Source organism: Chrysochloris asiatica, unplaced genomic scaffold (assembly GCF_000296735.1).
Source record: "Chrysochloris asiatica unplaced genomic scaffold, ChrAsi1.0 scaffold00006, whole genome shotgun sequence".
NCBI classification, from domain to species: domain Eukaryota; kingdom Metazoa; phylum Chordata; class Mammalia; order Afrosoricida; family Chrysochloridae; genus Chrysochloris; species Chrysochloris asiatica.
The window spans coordinates 20,394,247-20,415,415 of record NW_006408524.1 but is presented as its reverse complement, the minus strand read 5'-3'; the positions used below and the strand labels follow the sequence as shown (position 1 = coordinate 20,415,415).

At 50.8% G+C, this 21,169-nt stretch overlaps 1 protein-coding gene across 1 annotated transcript in view; it reads left to right on the top strand.

The window, feature by feature from the left end:
* FAM188B (family with sequence similarity 188, member B) overlaps window positions 1–21,169 on the top strand; it is a 161,458-nt gene that overhangs the window by 134,826 nt on the left and 5,463 nt on the right. The window contains exons 14-15 of the mRNA XM_006832163.1: window positions 13,892–13,955; window positions 17,591–17,752. Of these exons, the coding sequence (XP_006832226.1) occupies window positions 13,892–13,955; window positions 17,591–17,752 (226 nt within the window). The remainder of the gene's footprint in view (window positions 1–13,891; window positions 13,956–17,590; window positions 17,753–21,169) is intronic.

Below are 21,169 nucleotides of genomic sequence, written 5' to 3'. Positions count from 1 at the left end.
TGACCCAAGCCATGGTATTTTCAATAACCTCATATGCATGTGAAAGCTGGACAGTGAATAAGGAAGACCATAGAAGAATTGATGCTTTTGAGTTGTGGTGTTGGAGGAGAATATTGAAAATGCCATGGGCTGCCAAAAGAACCAACAGATCTGTGTTGGAAGAAGTGTAGCCAGAGTGCTCCTTGGAGGCCAGGATGGCCAAACTTCGTCACTCATACTTTGGATGTATTGTCAGGAGGGACCAATCGCCGGAGAAGGATGTCATGTTGGTAAGGTACAGGGTCAGAGAAAAAGAGGAAGACCCCAGCAAGATGGATTGGCAAAGTGGCAGCATTGATGGACTCAAGCCTGGCAACAATTGTGAGGTTGGTCCAGAATTGGGCAGTGTTTCGTTCTGCTATGCGTAAGGTAGCTATGGGTCAGTACCGACTCGATGGCACCTAATAACAACAACAAAATTAAGAGGTTAGGTGGGGCTCGGGGTGTATGGACGATCCCTGAGCTTTCAGAGTCCCAGGTCCGGTGGTGAAGCCTGACTGTGTGACTTTTTCCACTTCTGTTTTCCCATCTGTCCACGGGGTCCTCTGGCTCTGAGGGGCTCTGATCTGCAGGTCACTGGGCCTGGTCATTCTGCATCCAGTCAGGGCTCCTCCAGAGCTACTGTTCACGTTATCTGGAGTTAGAGAACTGGGGCTACTTCTACTCCCTTCCCTAGCTTACCTAAACAAGCAGGCTGCAACATCCCCTGTCCAGGCTACAGCACCTGTGGGAATCGGAGTGGGGAAACCACCTTGCTGGACGTACACAGCCTCCTGTTAATGGCCTGAAGTCAGGCCCTGCTTGCTTCTTCCTGCTCTGCCAACACACACACACTCACGCACGTGCACACATGCCCCCTGAGGGCCTCCCCTGGATCCTGCTGATGGAGGGTCTTGAGGCCTACCATTGGCTTCTGGGGTCTCAACCTCCCACAGAGACCTGGTGGACACCTCCTTTATTGCTGGACCTGCAGAGTGTGGGTTTGGTTGCATCATGTCTCTGTCCCCTCCTCTTCACTTCATTGAGAAGACTCCGTGGCGGAACTCCTAGTCTCATAATTGAATAATAGCCACCAGTGTTTACTGGGCTTCCCATGTGGTAGACGTTTGCCTCAATGTTTTACACGTGAAACATTTAATCTCCACAACAACTTAGTCAGCGGGAGCTGTTACACTTGCTGCCATCTTCCTTATTTTTCAGATAAGGAGACAGAGCCCAGCGAGGCCCAGTAGCTTATCCCAGTGTTATGTCCTGGGAATCTGCTGGACCCTGGCTCTTTAGTTTGCTGTTTAAAGTTCATGAGTAAAACAGATTCAGTGTTGAGGTCTGACTTTCTATGACTATGAGCAAATCCTCCTCTAAAGTCAAGTTTCTTTTTCTCTATAATGGAACTGGTAGTCCCTGCCCCACAGATGAAAAGGGGAGATAAATGTCATGTGCTTACAGGTTTTGGTGGCTGAGAACAGTGTGATCCTATCCCAGTTTAACTCTGAACATCTTTTCTTGCCCCCAGTCTTAGCTCCTGGTGGAAGCCTTGCTGCCACCTCAGGGACGTCCTTCGATTTGTGATCGGTCCATCTGAGCAGAAGCTCACCCTGGAAGTGCTCCCTATAATGAATGGACTGTCCAAATGATCCTCCCGTGCTCTGGGAGGGGGCGTGATAAAAGCGTGGGTCAAGGTGGGGTGGTGGGAATCCATCCCTGACTTGGAAAAGTGCAATCTTGATGGTGTCCTTGAAAAAGCATCTCAATTTGAGTGGTTGAAACTGAAGAAACACTTTTAGTTTGAGCATTTGAGGATACCAAGGGAGGCATGAGGCCGCCTTGGGCACCTGCACTGTTCTGGAGTGAACTGTGTGCCCCCAGGTAGGTGCCTATGCCTGTGGGTGTAAGTCCATTGGGGAATGGGAACTTTACAAGGCCATAAAAGTGTAAAGCATGTCTCAAACTTACGCACTTTTTAGCTTTATTTTTTAAAAAAAGCAGAGCAGACAAAGAGATAAGCAAAGACAAATGGAGGGGAAGGTGCATGTCATATACAGATAGCCAAGGAGTCCAGGATATTGGATCCACATCTATAGACACTGAAAAGCATCTTCGCCTACAGGCTGCCCAAATGACATTCTTCCCCTGGGTCCGATGCCCTAGTATGCTAAATATAGAGCCGTGGTGGCACAGTGGTTAAGTGCTCAGCTGCAAACCCAAAGGTAGGCAGTTCGAGCCCACCAGTGGCTCCTCCAGAGAACAATATGGCAGTCTGTTTCCGTAAAGATCCACAGCTTTGGAAACCCTGTGGGGCCGTTCTACTCTGCCTGGTAGGGCCAACTAGACTCCTGAACTGTGAGAAGACAGATTTCTGTTCTTTAAAGCCACCCACCTGTGGTATCTCTGTTCTGGCAGCATTAAGAAACTAAGACATGTGCTTTCATGGACTTCTCCAGGTCCTTGCTCTCTCCAGACCTGGGGAGACCCAAAGTGGACACCCAGCTGCTGACCACCCCAAGCTCCCACAGCCTTGCCAGAGGTGAGCACCCCAGAGCAGAGTGAAACCTGTCCTCTTTTGGTGTAGGGGTGCCTGCTGAGGGGGTGGCGGCCCCAAGAGGAAAGGCAGGAGTGATAGGAAGGGTGGGAGCAGCCCTGGAGTCAGGAGAGTGAGTCAGCTGACATTCTTTCAAACAACACGTTCCATTCCTGGCACTTCCTAGGGATCCTGGGAAGAGACTGTTCTTGGATTTTAGTCAGAAATGGAACCCATGTAAGGGTCCACTCCTCCTCATGTGTCAGTCACATTGGGTTCAAACAGCCTCCCCTGGACTCCCCAACCTGCCCTTCCTGGTCTCCCTGGAGCCGTGGCAGGCATGGCCCTCCGCACAAAGGCTCCTTGTAATTCATTTGGCGGTGACAGTGGTCTTGGACTGTCAGAAACACACCTTGCTCCTGCCTGCTTATGGGGGTTGTTGTTGTTAAGTGCCATCGAGTCTGTTCCTACTCATAGCATTCCTGTATTGGGTTTCTGGGGAGCAGCTGGTAGATTTGAACTGCCAACCTTGTGGTTCGTAGTCCAGTGCTGATCCTACAGTGCCATAGCAGGAGTCCCTTGTGGGGATTAGCAACTTGCCAAAAGGCCTTTCTTCATGGAAATTTGGACACATGGTGTGAATGTCATTTGGCCCAAGGGCCAACTAGTCAGCCTGTCCAGGGAAGCTCAGTTGGGTAGTGGTGACTCAGATGGATGCATCCCACGCGCCAGCAAAGTTGCAGAGATAGGACACCTGTGTTCCCACCACAGCTCTGCGACCACCCACCTTGTGCCTTAACTTCTTTATCTGTAACGGGAGGGGTTGGACTAGTGATTTTTAAATGCTTTATTCTCTCTCTGTTTTTCATGATAAAATTGATCCTGAAGCTCACTCTGTATAGCAGATACAGTCAGACTGCTCTGGTTAAAGAGCCTGTGTGGGGTGGGAGAGCCCCTGTTGGCCCTATCCCAGCCATGGCCCCTGAACCTCCTCTTTGGAGAAGCCCAAACTCTGCAAGCACAACGTAAACACCCAACTGGTGGCCGTAGACCTTCCAGCACAGGGCTCAGGTCTAGCTTTGCGGAAGAACCCCTCAATGATGCCTCGGAGTGATCTATGACGGCTCGGGGGAATCAAAACCAGTCCTGGCAACCACACATGGATAAGAGTCTCTAAAATCAAATACGACTCGGCTAGGGAGATCTGACCTCTGTTCTGTACAAGTACAGCTTTCCTGAGCCAAAAATGGCGTAAAACCAAGAAGCAATCACTACGTATTTATATGGGGAGAAAAAAACCTGAGCATTAGCAGGTCCAAAATCATAGCAAATAGCGCATACAGCCTAAAACAGCACTCATTTAGTGTCCACAGACACAATTCTGAATGATGGTGGCTTGAAGAGGAGATGTGAGTGCAGTTCCCGGGGAAGGAGCTCTGGGCGTCCACGCTGCCTCTGTATGAGGAACCCAGACTTTAACTTTTCACCCTTTTCTTCTGCATGAAGAGTGAAAATCCTCTACAGATTGCTTTCATTTCCCAGTAGCAGGTACTAATGTAGGTGTTTCATAAAAGCCAGGTGGCATGAAGTGAACTTTTAAAAAGCGGGTGGTCCTCACTATTCAGCATGTCAACACATGGGAGCGTGTGTGAGTTTGTGGTGGTGATGTGGTAGTGTGTGCACGAACAACAGACTGGTGAGGCTGTGGGAAGTTGTGTCTGAGATTGTGTGGAGGGTAGCTTGGGTGTGTGTGTGTAGGCGTAAGACAGATGATAAGGTGGCTCTCTTCATTACCAAGAGCTCTAGTAACTGAAATACCACATGTGGATGGCTGTGTAGAACTGAATTAAAATTTTTCACAATTCTGGAGGTTAAAAGTCCAAAACAGGGTCTCAGTGAACTCAGTGAACAGTAACTTCAGTGAACCTGTCTCCTAATCTGGTGTTGGCATGTCTTGGTTTGTAGATAATCCTCATGTGGCAGGTACGTGCCTGCCTCTGCGTCTAATCAATTTTTTATAACTCAGAACTGATCAGCTTTAGAACCCACCCACCCTACATGGCTATAATCTAATTAGCATAACAAAGAAACCCTAGTTCCTAATGGGATTGCATCCACAGGTAAAGGGGTGAGGATTCCCACACATATTTTGGGGGTACTTATTTTTATCTGTTAATAGTGCTCGCTCTCCTGTGGGGGCTTCCTGCCTTGAACCTCAGCACTCTTGGGCTATCTCCTGTCCGTTGGCTATTCCCAGCCCAGAGCTGAGCCAGGGTGAGGGCCACAGACAGGCAAACCGAGCAGAGTCCAGTCCCAACTGCTGCCTTACCACTTCTACCCTCAAAGGCCAGTAGAACAGTCATGAAGCAGGCCTTTGAGGTTTGTTTATCCCCAACCGTGTGCAAAGCCCAGGGTAGATTTGATTTTATTTTTTCCACATGATTTCAAGTAGTTTATTTTATTTTCTAAGATCTCAAGTTGCTTACAGTAAATCTCACGCTTGCCTAGCTGAGCTGCTTTCCAAACCACATGGCCCCTAGGACTTTCCCTAGAGCCCCAGGAATGCTCGTGGCCCTTGACTGGGGGCTGGCTTAGGGTGGCCCTGGATTCTGGGGTGCTCCGGCCGCTCAGTGGACTGTGGGCACCAAAGCCTGACACAGACCTGGTAGGTGAGCGGGAAGCAGTCTATGAAGAGCATCTTTTCGTATACTAGACACTTGGCACTCAGTTCACTGGGAATTTCACTAGCCCAAGGGCTACCTTGAAAGTCCCAAATCAGTAGTAATTTGCTATCTACCAGCCCAAGTAATTTTTGAACTGCCCAAGTCTGGCATTGAGGGCAGAGGAAGGACACTAGGCAACATCCTCATCCATCTGACTGTTACTCTTTGTAATTTTCCAGGAGATTAGCAACAGCAGTAGCTGCAAAACAACAACGAAACACTCCATTTCTTTGAGGAAATAGTCCTGAAATGAAAGTCACACCTGAATTTTGGTCATGCTGTGGGAAGTGTCAGAACTGAAGTTACTGATTACTTATACCCAAATGTAGGCCTTCAGGAGTGGCTGGATCCAGGAACTCAACCATTGCCTTTGAGCCTTGGTGATCCTCCATCTGTCTCTTGACTCTTCTTTCTTCTGTCTAAGCTGTTTCTCAGGGGGGCCCTCTTACAGGGTGGATGTTAGCAATCCACTAGAAGGGAACCCCTTCTCCAGTAGGTTTTCCGCCTGTGTGTGCCAGACACCCACCCTCATGTGGTGCTCTGACTGGCCAGGACCAGGGCTTTGTCCATCATGGGACATGTGAACACGAGGGACTGTCCCAGGAAGGCTGTCAGGAGCATCAGGGGCCTACCACACTGACTAGGAAAGGTGTGGCCTAGGGTCAGATAATAGAGTCTGGGGTGTTTTGAAAAATGGAACAGATGCAAGCTTGGGGTGGGTCAGATCTTGGCCACAGGCTCCCCTTAGAAATGAAGAAAAATGGTTCTAAAGTTTTGAGTTCAGTTGCAAGTATTTCTCATAGAGTAAGGCCATTTTAAAGAGATTGAATGGGCATGTTGTCTGTGGGATAAGGGTATGAATGGGGGTGATTCTGGTTGTGAACCTAGGGTCTTGGTGTCCCAAATGGGAAGGGGCAGATAGCATGCTCATCAGCTCTGTGTGCCATCCCCTGTCACACCTGCCTTAACTCCTAAGGAGGTGCAAACAGAACCACCTGCCCCAGGGGCCCCCACTCCTGGGCTCCCGTCTTGACACAGACAATAAACAGCTTTGCAGCTCTGAACAAGTCCCTTTCTGTCTCTCGGTCTGGGTCTCCCACATTTACTACGAGGGCTGGACTGGGTGGTTAAGGGCCCTTCCCATCCCACATACTAAAATCTTTTGACTATTACTGGGGAATGGAATGTCCTCAGTGAACTCCCACCTGACTTTAAACTTGACTCAGATTAGCCCAGAGGCGTGAACATTTCCAGCAACAGTGTCTACAGATCAGGGTAATGGTGGTTGGAGGGAAGGGACCTGAAGCATTTGTGAGTGCCGTCATTGCTGGACCCATTATAGATAAGAGCTGATGCTCCACCCAAACCACACTTTCTTCCATGGGCCCTATTTTCTTTTCTCATCTCACGTAAAAATCCTTCCCTAGGAACCACTGCGCCTCGATCCTGTGACCCCCAGGCCTCCTCACACAGTCAACAGAGTCTGGCTGGTGAGCCCCAGTTGGCTATGAGCAGATTCCCTCAGAGTCTCCAGGAAACACTCTTCCTGTACACAAGGCAGGCTCTGGAAGAGGACTCTCAAACCCACTTTGCACCTTTAGGGTCTTGTAAACTGTGTGGTACTGTAGGATAAGCACTGAACCACAAGGTTGGTTTGAACCACAAGGTCAGTGGTTCAAACTCACCCGTTGCTCCTCAGAAACCTTATTATACAGGGCTGCTATGTGTCAGGACTTAACTCCCTGAGGGACAGACCCACAGAGCAGAGACCATCACCCATTTTACAGTTGAGGGAATGGAGGCTCTCAGAAGTTCAGGGTGAATTTGTCATCAGGCTGACTCCACCACCCAAGTCTCCAGGCTCCCTCTAGGACCCTGTGCCTGCCTTGCCCTTCCTCGGGCTGGGAGAGAGGATGATAGGCACAGCTCAGCTGTCTGTGGACTAAGAAGGAGAAGTGGAAAACTAGACCTGCAAATAGAAATACCAAACAAGACGTCTGTCAGATGTCCATTTAATTTCAGCTAGCAGTCTGGGCCAGAGTAAGGGACCCCATCTGAACCAGGCCCCCAGGCAGTAGATCTGGCAAACCATGGCCAATGAGTGCCAGATGGGCATGGTTGAGGGCAGCAGGGCAGCCATAGACATGTGAGCTTCAGGGCTAGACATAAGAAGGGGGACAACCCTGGGCCACACTTGGGTTACTGACACCATGTGCATCTAGGACCCCAACCCAGCCAACCCAAAGACTCTGCCTCCTTTCTTCAAGAAGAGCTCAGGTGCCAGAAGAACTGGACAGGTCTTGGGAGGAAGGAACTATAATTAATTGTTTGGAAGAGACTTATGTGCTAGGCCGGCCCCAGCTCCGTAGATGGGACACTTACTTCTGCCTACCCCTGCGCCGCCTGGGAAGTGCGCCACCAGGCCCTTTGACACAGCTTCTACCAGGATGGGTGTGGGCAGGCTTATTTAATCCAGAGACCCATTTACAATGCACTGGAGGGTCTAGAGGGAGTCCGGTTCTGGACACCAGGGGCTGATGCACACAACATAACCCTGCTACCTGGAGGCTCCAGGCAGGCCCACAGAAGGCAGCTGATGGGTGTTCTTAGGAAGAGGAGGTACAGGACACAGAGCAGGCTCCAGGGACACATCTGTGTCTGAGGCCACAGAGGTCTAGTGGAGGAGGTGACATTCATCAGGAAAGAGTGGGAAGGGTTTTGGCAGGCAGAAAGGGCAAAGTAGACAAAGACCACTGGTGGGGGATTCCAGGGAACAATTGCACAAGGACTAGATGGGAGGCAGCTAAGGGGCAGCTTCCTTCACACAAGTCCCTGTTCGTCTCTCCATCCTGAAAAGCCTTCTGCATCTCTCCCCTGCCTCCTGGGCCTCACCCTCAGCCTTTGTTCTCACTGCCTGGGAAATGGAAATATAACCCACAGGCCTGTAAAGTTCTCAGCAGTTTACAAGGCCTTATCACAGCATTGCCCTTCACTTCAACACGGCTTGAACTGCCCCCACCTACTAAGCTGGGGCCGGTCTAGCACAGAAGTCTCTTCCAAACAATTAATTATAGTTCCTATAGGCTCAGAGATCATAACATTTTGCTGAAGGCCACTTAGCACTAAGTGGCAGAGAGGCTTGACCACAGGTGTTCTGACTTATTGTCCCCTCCCGCTTGGCCTTCCTGGGAAAACTGGATATCCGCTCATTCTGAAGCCTTTTCAGGTAGATACCACATTCCCACCGCTTGGAGGCCGCCGTTTATCTTGGCTTCTTGGCCTAGAGAAAAATGGTGGAGATGCAGGGGGGCATGACATCTGGGTCATTGTGTGTGTGTGTGTGTGTTTGGTTGTTACTGTTATTATCGTAAGGAAAGGGAAGTGACATTCACTGAGTGCCAAGGACTTTATATAGTGCATCTCACTCAGGTCTCCTAGGATAAATGGAGGGGCCATCTGACTACTTGTATTGCAAAGGGAGAAGCTGGGTCTTAGAGAGGGAGCAGCAGGTGAGTGACTAGAACCCAGTGCTCCATGACGCCAAAGGCCAGGCCCTCTGAACTGTCCTTCAGCTACCCTTTCCACCATTGGTGTCATCCTCAAAAGCCAGTGAGACCCACCACAAGGTTATGTTATCTCTGGAGGCTGCTGCGGGTGGGTGGGGGAGATGGCGAATGATTGATGTGTGGTTGAGGGTGGTCTCCAAGGGCAGGGTGAGCTGGGTGGCAGGGCCAGGCCAAGCTACCCCAGTGGGATATGGTACCTTGGGGAACTACAGAACCTCCTTGGTGAGGTTGAGGGAGACTTTGGCTGGGTTTGATGTTTTAAAGGAGTCACAAGCCAGGCACCTTTGTTCAAATCCCAGAAGAGCCCCTGGGAGTCCTTGTTCTAGTCCTTTTTGTTGTTGTTTTAACTTTTTATTGTGAATTGAGTAAAAGTTTACAGACATGACCATCAGCTTTACATTCTACAAATCCTACATTTTGTTTCTTCTGCAGATTTACAATCCTCTCCATGCAACAAGACCTCTGGTTTTATAAAGAGGAAACAGGCTCAGAGCATGGGAGGGGGCTAGGCCAGGTCAGAGACAAAACCAGCTATGTGTCCAGGCCTTCTAATCCTCTGAATCCTGTAGCTGCTGGCTGTAGGTGAATGTTGTTGTTAAGTGTCGTTGCGTGGGTTCAAACCCATAGCGACCCAGTATAGGGTTTCCAAGGTAAGTTTGAACCTCCAACCTTGCGGCCCTGCTCTTATCTTACCTACAGCGCCACACCAGAACTCTGTAGGTGAGTAGCAGTGGCCACAGACTGGACCCATGTCTCTAGACCATGTGGACATTTTCTTTCTTTCTTATTCAGAAACTCTTGTACAAAATGCCCAGGTGAACATGGTCAAACACAAAATGGAAAGGACACATTTTGGGGGAGACAAAGCCAGAGCTCTCATCAGGGTAGATCCCAGGGGAGTGCTCACTCCAGGACTGGGGTACCCCCATCATGGCTTGGGCTTCAGTCCAACTGTCCAGTCCTGACTACAGACTCACTGTGTGACCAGGAGACCTTCCTCTCACTGGGCCTCAGTTTTCCCATCTGTAACATAAAGGTGACACTTGGCTTGGACCTCACAGGGCTTTAGAGTTGTTGTTAAGTGCTGTCGAGTCGATTCCGACTCATAGTGACCCTGTGTAGGATTTCCTGTGAGCGGCTGGTGGGTTTGAACTGCCAACCCTGTGGTTAGCAGTTCAGTTCTTATATGCCATCACCACGCCAGGACTTCTGTTAGTTATCGTTGTTGTTGTGAAGTGCTGTTGAATTGGGTCCAACTCACAATGACTCCATATAGGGTAACCAAGAAGCGGCTGGTGGGTCTGAAGCGCCGACCTTGCAGATAGCAGTCCAGTGCTTATCTGACAATGCCACACCAGGGTTTAAGAGAGGGTGGTGCATCTGAAAGGGCCTGAAATGGGCCACATGAAAGGCGCAGTGTTGTAAGCCTGAGTAGGCAGAACGTTGCTACGTCCAGGTGTGGGGGGTGAAAGGCAGAGTGGACACAGGTGGCAGAGGTCTAGGCCACCCCGTGCCCCAAATCTGGGCATTTATTCTGTCACCTATAAGACAATGACCTCTGGGGGTTCTCCAGTCCAGCAGCCGCCATGTTCTGTTTCTCGGGACCTCCTAATTGGGGCGAGGGTGGTGAAGACCCATCATTGCTGGCATCCTGGGCAGAGGTCTGTCTCCTCCCTCCTGGTAGTGGGTGAACTGGACACCCTCAAGGCCAGGTCTTCCCCCTGGACCCTTGGGTCTGAATGCTCGGTCTCAGAGGCTGGACCTCTCTCTGGGGACAGTGAGGTGTCTGGTGGCTGTTGCTGGCTGGAGAGAAGGCAGTAGGGGATAACTGGCCCTTTGTTCCCTAATGCCGAGGAGGATGGGCAGACAGGGCCAAACCTTCTCTCGTTACCAGCCCTGGTCAAGACTGCTCTGGCTCGCTCCCTCTGTGCTCCTAGGAACCTCATTTCTAGGGAAAGTCCTGCTTCCCCAAGGAGCCCTGGTGGTGCTGTGGAATAAATATTGGGCAGTTAACCACAAGGTTGGAGGTTCAAACCCACCTCAGGAGAAAGATGGGGCTGTCTGCTTCCGTAAAGGCTTACAGTCTCAGAAATCCTATATAGGATCATTGTGAGTTGGAGTCTACTTGGTGGCAATAGGTTTGGGTCTGGTTTGGTCTGAAGGACCCCTCTCCCCCCACCACCACGCGGGGCAGCTTCTAGCAGTACATTTCACTTGGTCCTGATTTGTTCTGCTTCTGCCATCCAGTCTGGTGCCACAGGCTGTACAGTGTTCTCCTGAAATCCAGGGATGTCCAGTGCCCAGGAGGACCAAGCAAGGGGAAGCTGCCCATTAACTGGAATCGTTAACTTTCTCCTGGGGACTTTGTGTTAGAGCTTAGAAGAAAGGGGAGCCGCAGAGCTCAGGCAACTCTTCCAGTGTTGTAGCCTCTGATCCCCGAATGGTGAGTGTCCAGAGAGACCTAGGGGTTCCCCAGAGGGGCTTCAGGAACTGGCAAAGAGTAGAAGAATGGGACCAGCTCTCCATCAGTCTTCAACCAGACTTGCTGCTTTCATGTCTCATATATTGGGCTTTGGAGTCCTGGTATGGCACCATAGGATAAACACTTGACCTTAAGGTTGGTTGGAACCACAAAGTCAGTTGTTCAGACTCACCAGCTGCTCCTCAGATACCCTATACAGGGTTGCTATGAATTGGAACTGACTTGATGGCACTTAAAAACAAGATAACAATATATTAGGCTTTACCTACAAAGTTGAACTTGAAAGATGTTCAACAGGCATCCAACAGGCGGCCTGGAGTTCAAGTGCATGGAGACTAAGGAGACTTGTTCAAGTGCATGGAGACTAAAGCCCAAAGAGGCACAGGCTAGAACTCAGACCTGAGCGTGGCAGGGCTAGAGCTCCGGCCTTCTAACGGCCATGCTATGTGCACAGACTTCCCCCGGCAGGGCAGCAGTGTGTTCCTCAATCTGAACTCCTCACACTCATCTCTCGGGGGAATTCCCTCTGAGGGAGGCCTGGGCATCTAGAATTGCCAAAGTTGTAAATCTCTTAAGCCATAAGCTGCTCCTTGGCGTCTCTCGAATGCCCTAATGTGAAATACAGATGCTGCTCTCTTTTAAGATCCAAGCCCACTTTTGAATTTCCCATCGTGTTTGCACCTAAGGATGCAATTACCACTTCCTCCCATTGTCCTTTCAGCGTGTCCCTCAGCTGCCGGCTGACGCAGGCTCCGCTGAGTGCTGGGTGAACACCGGGCTATGGGACTATGAAGATCTAACTGCTTCTGAAAGCTTTGCGGTGGCTTGTGGCCAGCGATGCTTATCAGTTCACCCAGGATTCCTTTGGGGTTATTTTCTTCTCTTCAGAAGATGCTTGGATCTGTGGAGAGAGCATTTCCATCAATTCTTCAGCCCTCGCTAGCTCCTTCCCAGGCCTTTGGGCTTGTGTGTGGTGGGTGAGCTGTAGAGACCCATCCCAGACGACCCTGAGCCTCCAGAGTGATTGGCTGGGCCCCTGGAACAGCCAAGGCACTGGACCACAACCTTTCCAGACGGGCCAGAGTTATTAAAAACCACAAGAAAGCCTTTTCCCCACAAGGGTCAGGGAATTGGAGTTTCTAAGCCCATCTGGGAAGGGTACAAGGGGCCAGGGTGTATGTCTTAGGTTTGTGGATTTGTGGCAGATCTTAGATTAAAAGCCTAAATTGAGACCATGTTTTCTTCTCGTCCACTAAAAGCAAAGATGAAAGTCCTTCCTACCCCTGGGCCGCCTGTTGGACTCTGTTTGGGGTGGGGTGAGGGAAGCAGCAAGGTGCTGCACATAGTGCTGGGGGTGGGTGGGGGATGGACAAGGCAGTGTGTTTCTGGGAGTCCGTCTCTCACCTATCAGAGTTGGTTTCCACGTCCTCAAATTGAGGTAATGGTTCCAACTTTGCAAGGCAGCTAGCTAGTGGGTTGAAATGGCCACTCACTGAGCATGCACAATAGACGGCAGTTCCTTTCCTGCTTACCCAGTATGCACCACTACTGTGCTAGTCTTCCAAAGAGGCTGATTCCCGACCACCACCCATCTGCCAGTGGAGGTTTGTGTGTTGCTATGATACTGAACAGCCTCCAGTGGATGTTCCAGACTAAGACGGCCAGGAAAAAAGGCCTGGCCATTTACTTCCGAAATTTAGCCAGTGAAATCCTATGGGTCACAATGGAATATAGTCCAATCTGCAGCCGGTCATGTGGAAGGCACATTAATTGGGCAGCATTTTGGTCCATTGTAAACGGGGCTGACTGGATATCAGCGAACATCAACAAAAACAACAAAGTAAACACTATACTACGATATTGGCACAGGAACATGAGGAGGAAAGTTTTGAAATTCAAGGAGAGTGTTTTGACAACCCTACAGTTTGTCACGTCACATGCCCCATGTGACAGGGCCCTTGCTGAGCACGACACCCCAAATTGTCTCGCTCCCCAGCCCTAGAAATCCCTCCCTTTTGACAGTGAGCTTTTTACCACATGCCCTTGTGGGGGATCCATTGTAAGTGTAGAGTCACAGTGGTAACACAAGTTTGGGGGGGACACAGGTACTACAGGGGCACCAGCTCCACTGCAGGGGGGCCGGACCCACTTTAATGGGTCTTGTGTGTACAGTGTTAGGACAAGGTTTGTGCTCACAGAGGCTTCAGAAACCATTCCTCCCATTGAACAAATTTGAAAACTGAGGCTCAGAGATGGAAAGGAATGTCACAATCCCCATCAGTCTCCACTGGCAGGTGACAGGAGGGGTATGAAGACAGGACATTGTGTGCTGCAAAGCAGAGGGGGGACCATTGCCCAGAAAGCATGGCAAGCTAAACTGGGAGCCCTGGGCTCTGGCCCTATGTGCTTCTGGGAGGGAGGCTCCTCTCTGGAGGGTGCAGACACAGAGCCCTCAGGTGCCTTCCAAGTGCAGAAGGCCTGGAACTCCGGAATCACTTCCCATAGGTGTGCCCGGCCAGCCTGCACCAGGCAAAGAAGTGCTAACATTTCCTGTGTTTTCCAGAATTCGCCAGGACTTCGATGTCCCCACCAGCCACCTGATTGGTGCGCACGGATACTGCACCCAGGTAAGGGGCACGGGGGTGCAAGCTGGCGGGTCAGTCTTTCTTCTTCCCCTGGCCCCACTTCTCCTTCGCCCCCTGCCAGTGCTCTCCCAGCTGCTGCATGGGGCCAGCCTGTGCTTGGTTTCACTGGAGGGAGACCCAGGAAGAACTCAGCTTAGCTCTTGTTTCTGGAGTATGTATGTGCTGCATCAAAGCTACAGGAGAAGCTGTGCAGCTCCGAGTTCAGGGAAAAGTGCTGGGCCCCAGCCACCAGGTGAGCGATACTGAGAGACGATGGTCATGGTGCCCCTTTCACAGGTGCATGTGTGCTGTAACTATAGCAACCCTTCTGTCTGCGTCTCCATGGAAGAGCCTCTGAGCCATCTGGTTGTCCTGATCTTCTAGTTGCTCAGGTGACACCAGAAGAAAGGACGCGTTCAAAGGCTTACCTAGTTGGCATCAGAACCGGGAACCAAGTCCTACACCTGGGCTGAGTCAGTCCTTCCACAGCAAGACCCCCCCGCCCCCCAAAGTTACCACGTGGGCCACAGACACATCTAATGCTCAGTGGCATCAGCCCATTGCTGATGAAGTCAGTGCTGACTCATGGTGACGTCATGTGTTACAAAGGAGAACTGCTCCCCATAGGGTTTGCTTAGCTGTAATGATCCTGGAGCAGGTTGCCAGGCTTTTGTCCATGGCACTGATTTGAACCCCAACCTTTTGGTTCTTGCTATTGTTGTTAAGTGTTGTCAAATCATTTCTGACCCATGTTGTTGTTGTTGTTATGTGCCGTGGAGTCGGTTCCGACTCATAGTGACCCTACACAGGGTTTCCAAGGCTATAAATCTTTAAGGGAGCAGACCACCTCATCTTTCTCCTGCGGAACCGCTGGTAGTTTCGAACTGCTGACCTTGCAGCTCGCAGCCTGATTTGTAACCACTACGCTACCAGAGCTCCTTTTGACCCATTGTTGTTGTTGTTAAGTGCCGTCGAGTCGGTTCCAACCCATAGCGACCCTGTTCAGGGTTTCCGAGGGTGTAAATCTTTGCGCTAGTAGAAAGCCTGATCTTTCTCCTGCGGAGCAGCTGGTAGTTTCGAACCGCTGACCTTAAGCTTCACAGCCCAATTCGTAGCCACTATGCTACCAGAGCTAGTGACCCATTATAGGGTTTCTGAGGAGCGGCTGGTGAGCTTGAACCGCTGACCTTGTGGTTCAAAATGACTTTGCAATCCAGCACATTAACCCATAGCGCCACACCAGGACTTCTTTTGGTTACCAGCTGAGAGCAAGCCATTTGGACCACCCAGGGATCTTCTCAGTGGCTGATGGTAACCAGAATGTGTAGCTTGGATAGGCTGGATCAAGCTGCTCAGCCTGGTTGACTACTTTGTCCATGGACCCTGGCACACTTATGCCAGCTCGAAACAACTCTTTGGCACCATGTGGGGGTGACCTCAGGGCTCTCAATTTGTCCAGGACACCTGAGGGCCCATGAAGCTGGCCACTGCCTGCCTATCGTAGAATGGCCTCAAGGGAAGTGGCTGCCCAGTTGGTCCAGCTTTCATTCTTGGTGCCTATCTTCCCTGTGGGAGCTTCCCCTTGCACAGGGCAAAGAATGGTGTGCCCAGAGGAGGATATCGGATGGAGAGGATGGATGCTAGGTCTGAGTCTGGAACTGGCTCCGCCTTGTTCTCTGTCTCCCTTGCAGAGAGATTTGGGGTAACTTGTCTTTCTTTCTTTGAGCTTCAGTTTCCTCATTTGTAGAATGAGACTTTCAGACTCATTCTGAAACTTGCCCATGCACAGGAGTGCTAGAGGTTTTTATTTTTGCAGAACTGGTACTGATTCAGTGTGCCTGACTAGGACCCAAGAGTCTTCATTTCTAACAGGCTTCCCAGTGAGGCTTGGTCCATGGATCGCACCTTGAGTAATGAGAAGTTAAATGACCACTAAATTGTCATTGTGTGATTTTTGAGGCTGGGGCAGGGAGAGGCATGTAAACCTTCACCATCTCAAGAAGGTTTCCTGCTAAGAGTGGAGCTTGAGCCAGTCCCAGACTGAGGCCTAGCCAGATGGGGAGAGCTCTGACCCATCTGAAAACCTTTCTCAACAGCAGCTGCCCTAGAGGTGCAATATCTCTGAGCAGACATTTCCTCCAAATTATTTTCTCATTTCCTCTGGAGGGACACAATGAGGCCCACCGCTATCTCTCTCCAATGCGGGCCCCATGGCGCCCATTCGATGGGGCCTATTTTACTGTCACTGGGACAGGGGTGTTGGTGTTCACTGAGGGAGTTATTAACCCCGGATGTCATTCTCACAATCAAGGGAAAGCACTTTCATAAACTGTGTCCTCCAGAGTGGACACTGGAGAAAGGAAAGGGCAGCTGTGTGGCCGTTCCCACGAGCCCTTCGAGATGCTCCCCCCTGCTGGTCACACACATGGCACCGACCCTGCAGAAGGTGGATCAGACAGAGGGTCCCGACTGGAGTGCTTCCTCAGTGCTGCAGAACTCACAGTCTCAGAACTCACTGCTCTTTGGTTAGCTAGGGTGGCTCCTGGATAGTAGCAGGGAAGGACCCTGGACAGGGAGCCAGGAAACTCACAGGGCAGGGGTGTGTGTCAGTTATGTCCCAAGTCAGCTGTGGCGCTTACTTGAGTCCTCAGTTTCCCTATTTCTCACAGGAGATCAGACCCTAGATGCCTCACAGGAGATCGGACCCTAGGTGCCCTTCCAGTCCTGATGGTCCAGTCTTAACACAGGATGTAGAGGATAAAGGAGTCTGCAGGGAAAATACTTGTTGGCTGGTAGGGTGAGTGGCCTGAGTCATGGGGTCACGTGATGTCTAATGCCTCGCCGCGGTGGCCAGGTGATGTGGAGACAGCTAGAGCCAGACTTGACTTCCCTGCCACCAGCTTCTGCCATTTCTGCTCCTGAGCTGTCTTCCTCTGCTCCCTCCCCAGCCCTGTGTAGCCCTTGCCCCCATCACTGGTGATATCTGAGCAAGGCCTCTGGTTCAGTTAGTGGCATTGTCCCATTGTCGATTTCCTGGTTTTGACAATGTACTTTAGTTATATAAGATGTTATCATTGGGGGAAGCTGGGTGAAGGGGACACGGGAACTCTCTGTACTATTTTTATAACTTCTTACGATGTCTAAAGTTATTTCTAAATGAAATGTTTGTCTGAAATAAAAACCACCATCTTTCAAGACCCACCCAGTGCCTTCTCCTCACAAAGCTGCTGAGATGTGCGTCCATCCAAACCCCAGAATGTTCTACGTTCATGTTGGCACAACTCTCTTCATGTCTGTAGATTGGCCGTGCTGGCTTGCTCCCCCACTCCAGCGCTAAAGCCAGGTCTTACCATAACCCCAGGGCTTAGGACAGGGTCCTGGGCACAGTTGGTGCTCTCTAATTTCTGGCTGAATAAAGATCGGTGAGTTCCGCGAGTAGCTTCAATGAGAAACTGGCAGCTTTCCCCTCAGGGCTGGTGGGGAAATTGAGGTCATAGCCTCCTCTGATTTTAACCCAGCTTTCCTTCCTTCTCCACCCTTTTTCTTTCTTGTTCCCAGTGTCCCCTCCCGTTCCCCCCCACGCTTTTAGTATCTGATCCTGAGACTTGATAGGCTTTCCTCCTTTCTCTCATCAACAGGAACTTGTCAATCTGCTCCTGACCGGGAAAGCCGTGTCCAATGTTTTCAACGATGTGGTTGAGTTGGATTCTGGGAACGGGAACATCACGCTTCTCAAAGGCATTGCCGCACGCAGTGATGTGGGCTTTTTGTCTCTCTTTGAGCACTACAATGTGTGCCAGGTACTTAACAGTTCACGTTCTCCGAAAAACAGGGGCCTGGCTCCCAGGGACCACTGGGAAGAGGGGGTGGGTGTGTGTGGGTGAAGACAGCGTATAAAATTGAACTTGTATTCCCAGAGCCAGGCAGGGCCTGAGCTCAATCTACACCACAGAGGGTTTGGGAAGAACAGTTACATGACCATCCAATATGGGCATACAATTCAGACCTAAAGCCAGCTGGATAGCACATTCTGAAAGAGGCTGTTTAAAAGGGGCTTTCAGGGATTTATAATATGTGTGTGGGTCAGAGTGGCTGCAGCTGCCACGTTAGTGTGTGTAAGTGTGTGAGAACATGTGAATGTGTATGTTGTTGTTGTGAAGTGCCATTCAGATGGTTTTACAGTCTGGCGCATTAACCCACAGCATCACATCAGGACTCCAAGTGTGTATACATGTGTGAAAAGGTGTGAGGATGAGTGTGTGGGGGTTGGGGGCATGTGTGTGTACGTGTGTGAGAATGTGCATTTGTGGGTTGGGGGAATGGGGTCTTCTCCAGAGACAGGGAAGGTGAGGTTGTAGCCCCCCCTTGGTCTCACAGCAGGAATGCCAGCCCTCCACTAGTCTTGCTGCAGTCAGGGACTCCGAAGGGGAGGGTCTCCAGGTGAAACTGGACAGGATAGGGTGACTTTTTCCGGAGAGTGTGGGCAGCACTGAGAAGGCCCAGGCAGGGAGCGCTGGGCCTCGAGCTTTTGTCTCCATCACCACTAAACCCCTGAACCTCGGCCTTTACTTCTTCTCTGAGCAACTGTTCTGTGGTTATTATAGGGACAATCCTGTGAGGCCAGAAAGACCCTTTACGTGGTGGCCACCCCCTTAAAGATTCCTGGAGGGTAGGGATGAGACCTCACCCACACCCTGGCTACTCCCCGGAACCAGCTCAGAGTCGGGTACACTGATAGTGCCGGGCAAGGAAAATCCAACCCCTTTGGATGACCATAGGTGCTGTCCTGTTGCTAATGGACCAATTAACATGGCCTCATCCCCAGGTCCCCACTGGGTAATTCCCCCACAGGGAACAGAGAACAGAGTTCTGTGAGAAAATCGTGATAGCAGCTGCTTCCCAGATGTACGGGTCCTGGAGGAAGCTCAGCAACATGGCCACGTGCTTGGTTGGTGAGAACATCAGGGCTCTGAGCATCAGACCCTGGGTGGGCTCTGAAAATATTCAGCCCCAAATTCCAAAGGCCAAGAGAGATAACCTTGGCCCAACTAGTGGAATCTGAGGCTTACCATCAGCTCTGGTTTCAGTCTCGGGTTGAGGGCGTGGGTCAAGAAGTGAACTGTTTTTCTTTGGTCTTTTGAGGATTGTTGCTGGAAAAACCATTTAGGGGTCATCCTTCCCTTGGACAAAGGTTGCTGTTGTTGTTGTTAAGTGCCGTCGAGTCGATCCTAACTTGTAGGGACCCTGTATAGGGTTTCTGAGGAGTAGATGGTGGGTTTGAACTGCTGACCTTGTGGTTCGCAGTCCAGTGTTGATCCTACAGCGCCACACCAGGAGTCCTTGCTGAAGAAATTGAGGTCCAACAATAATCTTGTCCTCCTGGTGGACTCCACGAATCCAGATGACCTTGGAAGGGGATTTACCTCCCTGCAGCAAGGGGGTGTTCCCTCTCCTCTGCCTGGTAACCATAAGGTCACTCCATAGGGGGATTGCTTCTTTGATGAGCTCACTGACGCTGGGGTTTCTGCCTTCTCCCCAGAAGGGCTCAAGCAGGGCCTGGCAGCTGAGACCAAGGGCCTTTCCCTGTATTAACTCCTCCTGTTCTCTTCTGTCCCCGGGCCCTCGGGTTCTCTGTGACCAGTTGCTCTGGATGGAGAAGGAATTCCAGGACAGTTCAGTTAGCGTTGGCTTTGCTCCAGCCAGGCCTGCTCTCCTCCCCAGTCCCAGCCACCTGGCACCAAGATGCCCACAGTGGTGCTGTTCTGGCAACAGGCAGACCTGTCTTTCAGGAGGCAGACCCAACCTGCCTCTCGCTCACACTCTGTCTCCTCTTCTCACTGCGTGCGCATGGGTACAAGAGGGAGGTCCTACTTGTCGGTGAGCTTGTCAGAGACCCTGCACTTGGGGAGTACCTGGGGGAAGCAGAAGCAGAGAACTATGCCTTGCTGTAAGTACTCAGCCTTCTGCTCACAGCTGGGCTGTGGCCTCTGAGGTTTCTATAGGTCTGTGTGACCCTACTGGGCTGGCCTTGATCAGCTCGCTCTCTGTGCACATCCCAGAGTCAGCCCTGGGTGAGGTCTGAGTATAGACTGCAGCTGGAAACTCAAGTCCCATCTGACTCCGGGCTGTCAGTGGTGGTGGTGGAAGCGGCAGCTGGGACTGACAGGCCTGGGGAAGCGGGGTGGAGCAGGGGGTTTCATTGCCACATTTCCCCCATGTCCAGCAAGTGCATCACTCACTGGCTCACTGCTGCCTTCCTGAAGATCAGTGAGGGCTCTGGACACCTCTCCTCCACTTTCCCAGCTCCGCCAAAGGCACTGTCCACCTATCTGACCCGTTAGGTGGCACTGGGCTCTGTCATCATCCCCTTCAGACCTCGTCTCTTGGGGAAGCCTTCGTGATGTGTGAAAACACCGGCCGCATCTTTCCTTGGGTTAGCACCCTTCTGTGGTTTTCCATTGTGATTTTAGCATTGTAGTAAAATCCTAGACTCTCCAAGATCTCTCCTTATTCAGCTCATACCTGTCACCCACTCCTGCTGAGGGCCTCATCCCTGCATGCCTTCTTAGGTTCTTCCCCACCCCCCTGCCTTTTCACATGCTCTCCCCTCCACCTAAATGTAACTTCCCCAGCGGGGCCTTTCCTATTCTCATTATGCTACATAAATGCAGGGGTCTTTGCTCATGCCCTCCCCCCACTTTGTCATTCTTGATCATAATATTGTATTTCTTTACTTTATAGCCTCTTCTTGATTTTTAAGCACCACATTTCATTGCTTTTTAAAAAAACCCACATATTTTCTTCACATTTCATTCAACATTAAGACAATTTTTATGGTGGTGAATATACTCATCTATATATATGTATGGAGTCCTGGTATGGCGCTGTGGGTTAATGGGCCAGACTGCAAAGCCGTTTGAACTGCAAGGTTGGTGGTTCATGCTCAGCAGCTGCTCCTTGGAAACCCTATACAGGGTCACTATCAACTTTATGGCACTTAGTAACAACAACAAATATGAGGAGTCCTAGTTTGGTGCTACAGATTAATGTTCTGGACTGCAAGGTCAGTTTGAGCTGCAGGGCTGGTGGTTCAAACTCAGCAACCACTCCTTGGAAACTCTAGACAGGGTTGCTGTGAGTCAGAACTGACTCAATGGCACTTAACAACAACAACAACACATATGCATATATGTATATATATATATATATATATATAT